Here is a 10,413-nt window from a genome sequence, read left to right on the forward strand (position 1 = left end):
ATTTTAATAGCACGAGTGATGTGTGAATATTTCCCCCTCTCATCAACCCCTCTCCCCATCAACTCTCGGAGCGCTCCGATCGTAAGTCATCCACCCTGAGGGTTAGGTTTCCTGTACAGAAAGCGCGTAACGGGAACCATAACATGCAAAATTTCTCGTGCGTTTCGGTTAAAATGAGTAGTCCTATCGTCTATAGAGTGAAATTTCATCAAAAATAACAGCAAAATAAGGGCGTTTGAGATATTTTTGCGACTAGAGGCTTCTGCTTTGTTATGGTTCCGCCGAATGGGATAAGGTGCTCACACTGGCCCACACGGGCCCAAGACGGCTATTCGGACTGCCTCGACACTCGGCGTGTGCGCCGTGGACGTCCCCGAGCGGGGTGGCGGGGTGCGACCCGGTGTCGCCCCCCGGTGCAGTAAACAGGCGGGGAATTACGTCATACTCCTTCGTTAGGGGAGGCGGCAGGCGAGCGCCAAGAGGAGCCTGTGAAGCCGTCGCGAGGCCTCGCGTCGGCTCGAACCTCTTCCCCGGCGTCCGGCCGGCGGCGGCCGCGACGGCCGCGGCGGCGGCAGTGGCCTAATGCATCCCCCACAGGGTCGCTGTCCAGGATAGCCTGATAGCCTCCCAAAGCCTCGAGCCGCGCGTGAGCCGATGACGAAAAGCGAGTGGACCGAAGGACACGACACGCGTGTGGCCGTCAGCTGCCGCCCTTCACGCCGAGTGCGCCGGTGCGCGCGGCCTGGCTGGTCGAACCCCCTGCCAATAACACCAAGGGCAGCCCAGGGGCGCGGTGTGGCGTGGCGGGAGGACCGGCTCACGGCTCGCAGTGCCAAGAGCAGCACAGCCCGGCACAGCCCGCTCACACCCGCCTGTTTACTGCGGCGCGCTTAGCCATACTCTCTCGGTGCAGCGAAGGCTCGAGCGAAGGGCCTAAAGCCCCTCAAGAGATCGCGCTGGCGGAGCAGAGAGACGCCGCCGCCGCGTGTCGTCTGCTTGGGGGGGGGGGGCGTCTAGTAGTGACGGAGGTCGGGGGAAGACGACGGCAGGCGCGATTGACGCACTGCCTAGGGCACACCGGCCAACTCTGCAAAGCCCGCCGCTGATTGGCCAAGGCCGGTGGGCGCGTCTCACCACGTACCCCTGCCCCCACCCCTCCTGGTCAGGACTCGTCGCTGTTCAGCAACGAACACTAAAACCGTATTATCTCGCACATCAAATATGCTATGAAACTCTCGTATCGTGCAGACATTGTTTTATGCAAATGCCCACGGCACGGCCCGTGCATCTCGGCTAAATGTTTCGCGCGTTATTTGAAATAATAAGTTAAAATTTCAAAATTTTGAAAATATAAATTAAAATTTCTACTGCACCTAAAAAAAGTAAGAAAAGATCACAAATGATCAGTAGCGCTGGCCACCTTCAAAGAGAAAATGGAACAGAGTAAAATACGAAAGAGGACACTAAAGGATGGGGCACTTGCTTTTGCCCCACCCTACTGATCGGACTAGACAATATTTCAAAACTAGTTGGAATCTTTTTCTTGACTCTTCATGGTAATTCACTCATCTCGGGTGACCTGTTCGGTTTCTCGCTACGATTTTTCGACTGCATGCGCAGCATGCACGTGTACAGGGAGTACGAGTTCTTGACAATCTGTGAAGAAAACCCCCAAAAGCAGCAAAGAATCATAGAGAATTAACGTCATTTTACAAACAAAGGAAAACCGAGGAGAGAGACTTTTCCCGCGAAGCTTCTCACAACTTACATCGACGTAGGTCGAGTAGTTGAGCCGGACCATCTTGAAGCCGGTGAGCGCCAGCGGCCGCTGCGCTCGCAGCATCAGCATCTGCATGTTGACGTGGAAGGCGTGGCCGGCGTCCGCCCAGTGGGAGCGCGCCGCCACCACGGCCAGGTGCTTGCTCTGGGGTAGCAATTTTAATTTTCCAGAAAAGTATTTTTGAAAAAGTACTCAAGAATTTTTAAAAATGCTTGAATGTTTTCCTTGGCAGTTTTATTTTTTTTCAAAATTTTCCCCCATTTTTTTCTAAAAAAAAGTTTCCAATATTCCGGAAAAAAAAATCGGGCTGCATGATTCCCTACTCTTGGGGGAGCGAGCTTTGTTAATGCCACATCTCACTTTTGTCACAGCGTCTCGACGGTTATCCCCCTCTAGTCTCACCTTGGTGGCGATGTTCTCCCCGCTCCAGCACAGGATCCAGAGCTGCAGCAGCAGCCACAGCAGAAAGTTGATCATGGGGATGCCCTCGTCCATGGAGGGCTGCGGGCCGCGCATGACAAGCAAATCGATACCTGTGTCACCCGACCCACTCTACTCTGAACGGCACTGCACGGGTCGTGTCGTCCGTCGCTCGATCCCTGCGTAGGTGCTGCCTGGAGCACCCTGAGCCACTCACCGGCGCGGCCGTCAGGCGATACCCCTGGAGGCAGATGGTGGCCAGGGACTCCATGAGCTGCGCCAGCGACAGGGACGACAGCGCACGCTCCAGGTTGTCCACGAACCTGCAGTCAGCCGGATGCACCCCGTGGGAGGCGCGGCGCGTCACTCGACCTCCCCCGAACCCCTACCCCGCCCCGCCCCGCAAGATTGCCACGCGTCAGGAATATCAGGAAAGTGTCAGCATTTGGAAATGTTAGGAAGCTGTCTGGAAAGCGGGTTACAAGTGTCAGGAAAAGTGGTTTCAGGTCGCTTCAGGGTGCGTTAATTGCGAGATAATTGCGCCTTGCAGCCCAAGAAGAGACAGTGAGTGAGCGCCGCGGTAGCGCACCCTAGCCTACCTAGCTTTGAGCTTTCCGGGCCGGACCCGGGCACTCTCTTAAAATGTCAGGAGAAACTGTAGTTTTGTCAGAAAAAAAGGTCAGGAAATTTTGAAATTGGAAGTCCGTGGTGCGGTGGTCCCCGCCCGCACCTGATGATCTTCTGGTGGATGATGACGGCCTCTCGCAGGCGGCGCTGCCGCTCGGCGCGCACCTCGGCCGCGGGCCGCGGGCCCGTGTCCTCCTCCAGGGTGACGAGCAGCCGCGTCAGGTTGTCGATCTTGGCGCCGAGCAGCAGGCTGAAGGTGAGGATCATGGTGTCGAACACGGTGGTGTGGATGCCGGACATGAGCGCGGCCGAGACGGGCACGCAGCTGTACAGGAGGAAGGGCAGCCCCGTGGAGACGCGCGCGCCGAACGGGTCCCACATGGGGATGCGCACCTGGCCGCGCAGCTCAGCGCGGAAGTACATGAAGATGTAGGTGGCGTCCACGGAGAGCAGCACGAGGTAGTAGCGGCCCGTGACCTGCGGACCAGAGGAACCCACTCGCACGGAAAAAACAAACAAAAAACGATTAGCTAGCTAAGCCGATAGGTAAATGAGGGATAACTAACTATTTAGCTTCATAGCTAATTTTTTAGCTACACACCAAATTTTTTGGCTAGCTAACTCATTAGCTAGCTTGCTATAACTGATTAGTTAGATTGCTCTCTTTTTATCTGAATTGTTATCTCGAGTTAGCTACATAGCTAAAGAATTAGTTGTTTCCCCTATGTAGCTATTGTTTAGCAATCTAGTTTTTTTTCGAGCGGCTCCGCTCAGCCCCTACTGCCCGGGTAGGTTTCGTGTCCTGTGAAGGGCCGCACCTTGGACGCCAGGTTGTTGACGGCCTCCTCGTGGTCGCGGCAGGCGCGCTGCAGCGGCGCGTACGACACGTTGAGCTCGTGCCTGAGCGAGTACACGAGCCCGTTGATGACCCGCTTGTTCTTGAGCAGCACGAAGATCTTGTAGCAGGTGAGGTAGACGACGAGCACGTCGCAGGCCGCGCCCATGGCCAGGTCGACGTCGTCGCAGTTGAGGAAGCCCACCGTGTACGCGCCGCACGAGTAGAAGAAGAAGGCGTGCGCGACGGTGCTGAGCACGACGTACACGCCGAGCAGCGCGGGCGGCAGGCCCTCCGGAGGCCAGATGCCCGACAGCGCCAGCAGGATGTAGTTGAAGGCGAACATGTCGATGGGCTTCTCCGGGCCGCCGGGGTCGGCCCCCCCGCGGGGAGGGCGGTCGTCGTCGTCACCGACCTCACCGGCTGCCATCGCGGTCTCGGACTGGAGCCGACCTCCCTTCGGCCCTAATGTGATATAGAGTTTTCCCCGCGTTTTCCCCCACCACGCCCGCTTGCGGCCACCTATCTCTATATCACCTTATTCGGCCCCCGAGGGGCTCATCAGAGCTGCGAGGGGCGCGCCGCGGGGCGCGGGGCGTACGCCAGGCGTAGGCAGACGGACTTCACTATTTCAGGAAACGGGCCGGCTCGCCATGCGGTCGTCAGCTAACCCCATCATCAGACCGGCCGCCATCACCTATGCAAAGAGCCGCGCCGCAGGACGCGAGTTATGCACTAATGGAGAGAAGGCGACCCGGAGAAGTCGAAAGAGCATGTCATTCAACCAGGAGGCCGGCGCCTCGGAGCGGGTGCGCACACGATCACCCTGGAGTCGCTGCTCGTGTTGTTGGGGGCCGCGTAGGTGTCGAAGGCGTTGGCACAGCACTTCGCCACGAGGGACTTCCCCTGAACTTGTGGCGAAGGCGGCTGGACGCCTGCTCCCTGGCGTGCATGTTGTACTTGTACAGCACACTGATGGGCCGGGCACCACGACGGTCAAAGCGACGCACCTCGCTCCGCATGGCCTGGTAGCGCTTTCGACTTCTCCGGGTCGCCTTCTCTCCATTAGTGCATGTATACTGTAAATCAACAGCAACTGTGCGACTTAAGGTGCCCGACACTAAAACCTGTGCGACTTAGTCGCACAGCTGCTGGACACCTTTTGGTTTGGCATCCTTTTCCCTGCACAAGGGTCCACGCCAAGCCTAGGTGTCCTAGGTGTGGGTGTAGGGTGTCCTGTCCTGCAGGAAAAAGGCGTCAAACTACAAGGTGTCCAGCAGCTGTGCGACTTAAGTCGCACAGGTTTTAGCGCCGGGCACCTTAAGTCGCCCAGTTGCTGGACACCCCGGATTTACACACTGAAGTACAGTTCATATCTTTACGGTCTGTCCAGTAGAAAAAGAAAAAAACATATGGGAAGGACCGTAGGCAAACCTTTTTTCCTCACGGAAGTTTTAACAATGCGGGTAGACGTAAACTCTCGATTTTCCAATATGTCTCGAGTCGTCATGAAAACTGCACTTGTTTCGAGGACAATGTACTTTGTAACAAGTACGAAGTCATAAAGCTCTCGGGAGAGACTGTTTACCTGCGGGTGTTCGCAAACAGAGCATTTTATCTAGGTGTTGGCCATTACTCCACTAAACCCAAAAAGTTTCACTTTTTGTCCGTCTATGCACGATAACCTGAGAACGAATTGAGGTAGCGATCTGAAAATTTCAGGGTCGTTTTGTAGCACTCCAAGGCAGATCGAGTTCAAAGGTGAACTTCGTAGCAAAAAAAGACCTCTCAATTTGCGCAAATACAACAGGTCGCAAAAAAAGAAGTAAATAAAGTAAAATGTTCGTGTTCGCTTTCTGCCCGTGGGGGTCGTGTATACCTATAGACATTTTATTTTCCACATGTTCACTTGTTCCTTTTCAAAGCGATTATGTCATCACGAAATCGAAAGTCGTCGACAAGTGGCAGTAGTACACACTGTCCTCGCTGTATGCGGAGAACCCGTTTATTTTTTTAAAGCCCATATTTGGATGCATCCAATGGGCTGCGTCTCTCCGGCGTGGTTTAGTTTCTTTTCTTTACCCATGTTCGCCTGACCTGTAGATCGTGCGTGTGACGGTTGGTTGACGATGGATAGGATCGGGTCTTGCAAAAAAAAAAAAAAAAAAAAACAGATGCGTGCGGCTGACGACGTGAGACGATCGACTCAATGAAAACCAACACACGTTCGATACCGGTTCTTTACGTTATCAAGCCAATAACATGGAGTTCACGCACGGTCATGGACGGGCACAGTTCATAGGAGAGCAAACAATCATACATGACGCTTGTGCATTTTGCGCTGCTTTGCGCCAATGAACTTTACACGTAGACAAGGAGTTTTGGCATAGCAGCCGACTGCGAAAAAAAATAAAAAATACCATGATGACACCGCTCTCCCCTGTTTCATCAGCTGTTCCTCTCCTGCCGGTTTTATAATGCGACTTTTATCTTGGCGAAACCCGCATGATCCATTCTTGGGTCGAGTGGTCAGGTGACGACGTAGTCAGACGTAGTAGTCCTGCCGTCGCACCGGCTGCTGACCGAAGGGTTGGCCGGGCCGAGGCGGCGGCTGGGGCAGGCCCGGGCAGGGTAGGCCGACCCGGCGCGCACGCCAGTGCTGCAGACCCGGCGCTTCGCGCTCGTGCTGTACGTCATGTCAATGCCTTCTCCTCCTCCCCTCCCCCCGTAGATAAGGCATGCACGACAGGGAGCTGACCCGAGTCTTCGCGACGTGTCCTTCTGTGCTCCAGTGAATAACTCAACTATCCGCCCCCCCCTCTCTCTCTCCCTCTCTTTCGCTCTTTCTCGCTGACAGGTCGGCACGTGGCCGTGTGCTCCTGGTCTAACGTGATGACGCTTATTCCGACTTCCGAGCAGATAAAGTACCGAAATGGGCAACAAGTGTTGTTATCATCTAAGAAAAGATGGTAATAATTGTTCACAAGTCGTCCACATCACGGTACGGTGCATCACTTCACCGATCTGATAAAGAGCAGATTTTCCATGTAAAGTGTGCGCTAAGTAGTTCAACCTACGTTCCCACGGAAAAAACAGATTCGCTGTGCCAGCTAATACATTGGCTGGTATTTGGACAGATAACCTGATAAGTTTCTGGAAATACTATATGAGCTATTGTAATCGATTATTGACTGTAGCAGTCGATTATTGACTCTGGGAAATAATATGCAGATTGTAGGAACATTGGTTCCCAGAGTCAATAATCGACTGCTACAGTCAATAATCGATTACAACAGCTCATATAGTATTTCCAGAAACTTATCATGTTATCTGTCCAAATACCAGTTAATGTAGCTGGCACAGCGAATCTTTTTTTCCGTGCCGTTTGTAAAATTTTGTGTATGATTTGCACAAAAGTGTTCAAATCGAGGGGGCAATAACTCCCTTTTGATGTGTACACATGATTCCCGAAATACTTGATTCCCAGTGATTCCCGTCCGCTTATATTTATTCCTTAGGTTTTATAGTGGTAGAAAACGCTTATTTCGACTAATTTGTATCAGTTCCGCTGGTTTCCAGCTTATTTTAAGCGATTTATGTTGATTTCGATAAATTTTTAACCTGATGATTCCCAGGCAGGTGTACACATGATTCCCGGAGTTCTTGCCCCCTCGGTTCAAATCAACGCAGAAACGCGTGAAAAAATTTGATTTTACTTAGTGTGTATTTGGTACACCTAACTGTTGACTTGTTTCTTGTTCCAGACTGCCTGACGCTCAACTGTCGGCAGGTCCTCAACCTGATGGTGTTCTTCGGCTTCATGTTCAACTACATGCTGCGCGTGAACCTCACCATCGCCATCGTCGAGATGGTGCGGGGCAACAACGCCACCGTTGCCAATGCCACCGACTCTATGGAAGCGGTAAGCACGCGTGCACGTTCTCTCTATCTCCCTCTCTCTTTCTCTCTTCCTCTCTCGGTCCTCGTCCTTGTCCTTGGCAGCCAGCCCGCCCTAGAGGCTGTCCTTGGAGCCCGTCCTAGAGCCTGGCACAAAGCCTAGTCCGTGTCGTGCCCGCCACATGCCCACCATCGCCATGCTCACAATAAGACTAAACTATACCTACCTCTCCCTAACTTCGTTCTTAGCCCATTTCTACGGCCCCCAGAAAAGGGTGACTCTTTACGAGGCCGACTTCCCTGCAAAATCTGGTTGCTGTAGCTCAAACGGTTCCGGAGATATGGACAACCGAAATACCCGTCACGGTCAGCTAAAACCATCGTGAATCCTAGTCTATATATGTCCCCCGCAAGGTGCATCGCTCCTAGCGAGGTTTGCGTGCAACACCTACCTCAAAAACGTTCCTTTGTTCGGGTCGTTGGCGTCACGTCGCTGGCAGGGCGGCCGGCACCGGACGGAGGGCCCCCGCCGCCCGCCGCCGCCTCGTAAGTGATGGTGTGATGGTGATGTGGCCCTGCCCCGTCTGCCTGTGTGTGTCTCCTCCCCCAATAACAGAAAAAGAAATATACGCCTGCATTGCCCTTGAAAATTAAAAAGCTAGCCTATATCCCTATTTCCGTAAAAGCAAAGCGTTCATTTCTTTCATGCTACTTTAGTTTTTGGTCGCGGCGTTCACCTCAGTTGACCGTGGCTTCTCCCACGTGGGGGAGGGGGACTCATTCATGAGGCTCTGCTCACGTAGTATGACCGCACCGAGTGGGGAGGGGGGAGGGGGGGGGGCTAGCTTTGGGAACAATCCTTTTGCATTTCCTGCACTGGTCGCTAGGTGGGCCGCCCGCTCATTTGCCACCGGGGCGGGCGGGGCAGGGCTGGGCAGTTCAAACCGGCGGCGGCGCGCGCAGACGTGCCGCAGGTGGAGTCCAGCGACCAGCAGGACCTGCAGGAGGTGGGGACCCCGCCGCCACCGCCGGCGCCAAACGGGTCAAGGTGTGCACCACTCGTTCTCACACACACATATACACACACACGAATACACGCACGCTCGCACGCGCGCACGCACGCACGCACGCACACTCACACACACACACACACACACACACGACGCATACGCTCTCTTCCGGAGCCCCCTCTCCCCTTATTCTTATTTCCTCTTATTGCTACTGCCTGCCACTGCTCCCCAAGGTGTTTCTTCTGCACCCAAAAAACAGCGTGTTCTTGAATGAAGCAAATGTGCTCGGCCGAACCAAGAACATTGTCTTTGTTCCAAAGCGAAATTGCATTGGTGAAAATGAAAATTGCAATGCCCTGATGCAAATGTTCTTGAGAAATCAGGGGTCAAGAACATATGCTTTCCTGGTTGTGCTCCCCACAACTTAGTCAAACTCAACTTCCGAGACAGTCTCAAACTTTAAAAAACAAAATAAGGCAGCCTTGTCTCACTGCACCACCACGCCACCACGTGATACAAAGGAACAAGATGTAAACGTAGACTCGCTCGTCGTACTAAACGTAGACTCGTCGTACTTGACAAAGTGCGCCACTGCATCACACTCGAGTGCGCCGGCTGCAGCCGTTTCTCTCTTCGCGCCACTATCTCGCCGGTGCAATAATCCCCCCCCCCTCTCCTCGTACTCCTAATCTCACCCAAACAAACCTCATTTAGACGTGCGGTCCTGATGGATCTAATTCTGGAGCGCGACGCGCTGCGCTCTTTCTCTGCCTCGCATCGCTGGCGCAAAGTCAGTTCCTCCACAACAATATACAGTGTCGCAAGCGGCGAGCGCGGCCGGCCGGGGACGGTTCAACGGTGGAAAAATTAAAACAATTATCTGATGGTCATCCCGGTTGATCGGCAGCCCCCCGACCCACGCCACCGCCCCCGCCGCCGCGGGCGATAGCGCGCGCGGCCGCCGCGCCCGCCATGTCGACACTTTGCGGCCGGCCGGGCCGGGGGCCGCGGGGGCGGGGGCCGCGTAACCCGCGCACCGCGAGCAGGGGAAGCCCACCAGCCCACACGGCGCGCCTCGCCCCCGCCGCCCTGCTCGGGCAGCCCTTTCCACGCACACCTCGGTGAAAGCACGGGGGCGATAGAGTTGACGACACGCCCACTAATCAGATCAGCAATCAGCACGTGATTATGTATTTAAAAACAGCGAAAGAATCAGCTTGTTTGATACGGCGGCGTCCCATCATTGCTGATAACCTGCAGATATGTACTCCCAACAGGTCGCGCAACACACACACACACACGCACACACACACACACACACACAATTGCAATATTTCAAAAATAAAAAGAATTGTGTGGTCAGAACGATCACTCACTCTCTTACCTCACTTTACCTCACCTCACTTCACCTCACCTCACTTTACTTCACTTCACCTCACCTCACTTCACCTCACCTCACCTCACTTCACCTCACCTCACTTCACCTCACCTCACTTCACCTCACCTCCCTTCACCTCACATCTTCACCTCACCTTCCTTCACCTCACCTCCCTTCACCTCACCTACCTTCACCTCACCTCCCTTCACCTCACCTCCCTTCACCTCACCTCCCTTCACCTCACCTCGCCTCACTTCACCTCACCTCACTTTACCTCACCTCACCACAGACAGACAGTCAGTGGGGTAGGCTTGGGATCGCGCCCGTCCGCCTGTGTGTGTGTGTTTGTGTGTGTGTGTCCGTCTCCTGTTTTCTAATCACTCTTATCAAGTCCTCCCACTAATCCGCGGACGCGTCGCTGATCGTCAGACTAACGGACGACAAGGTACTTTTCGAAAGCACTTGG

At 54.3% G+C, this 10,413-nt stretch overlaps 2 protein-coding genes across 3 annotated transcripts in view; one reads left to right on the plus strand and one right to left on the minus strand.

The window, feature by feature from the left end:
- Positions 1–1,341: 1,341 nt before the first annotated feature.
- Positions 1,342–4,009, minus strand: LOC113211051 (odorant receptor 4-like). Of its 2 annotated transcripts, XM_052270756.1 has the most exons (6): positions 3,646–4,009; positions 2,931–3,304; positions 2,418–2,523; positions 2,183–2,281; positions 1,769–1,924; positions 1,344–1,656 (listed from the first exon to the last, which is right to left on the minus strand). In XM_052270756.1, the coding sequence occupies exons 1-6, from the start codon at positions 4,006–4,008 to the stop codon at positions 1,552–1,554; spliced, it is 1,203 nt and encodes a 400-aa protein (XP_052126716.1). In that variant the 5' UTR covers position 4,009; the 3' UTR covers positions 1,344–1,551. The 2 variants fall into 2 exon arrangements, with proteins under 2 accessions (XP_026285081.2, XP_052126716.1); XM_026429296.2 differs by lacking the exon at positions 2,418–2,523 and having other exon boundaries at positions 1,342–1,656; positions 2,183–2,313.
- A 3,395-nt stretch (positions 4,010–7,404) lies between these two features.
- The window catches only part of LOC113211050 (sialin), a gene marked incomplete in the record, with an annotated part of 17,631 nt that continues 14,622 nt past the window's right edge, over positions 7,405–10,413 (plus strand). Inside the window, 1 exon segment of the mRNA XM_052270754.1 lies at positions 7,405–7,584. Within this exon segment, the coding sequence (XP_052126714.1) occupies positions 7,465–7,584 (120 nt within the window).

This window comes from Frankliniella occidentalis, unplaced genomic scaffold (assembly GCF_000697945.3).
Source record: "Frankliniella occidentalis isolate FOCC.00 unplaced genomic scaffold, Focc_3.1 Scaffold137, whole genome shotgun sequence".
In the NCBI taxonomy this organism is placed as follows: Eukaryota; Metazoa; Arthropoda; class Insecta; order Thysanoptera; family Thripidae; genus Frankliniella; species Frankliniella occidentalis.

Excerpts from the sequence above, each read along its gene's own strand:
- LOC113211051 (XM_052270756.1), bottom strand. The coding sequence starts at position 4,008 with ATGTTCGCCTTCAACTACATCCTGCTGGCGCTGTCGGGCATCTGGCCT. Across the intron at positions 3,305-3,645 it reads TCAACAACCTGGCGTCCAAG|GTCACGGGCCGCTACTACCT; the intron begins GTGCGGCCCTTC and ends TCTGGTCCGCAG. Across the intron at positions 1,657-1,768 it reads ACTACTCGACCTACGTCGAT|ATTGTCAAGAACTCGTACTC; the intron begins GTAAGTTGTGAG and ends TTTTCTTCACAG.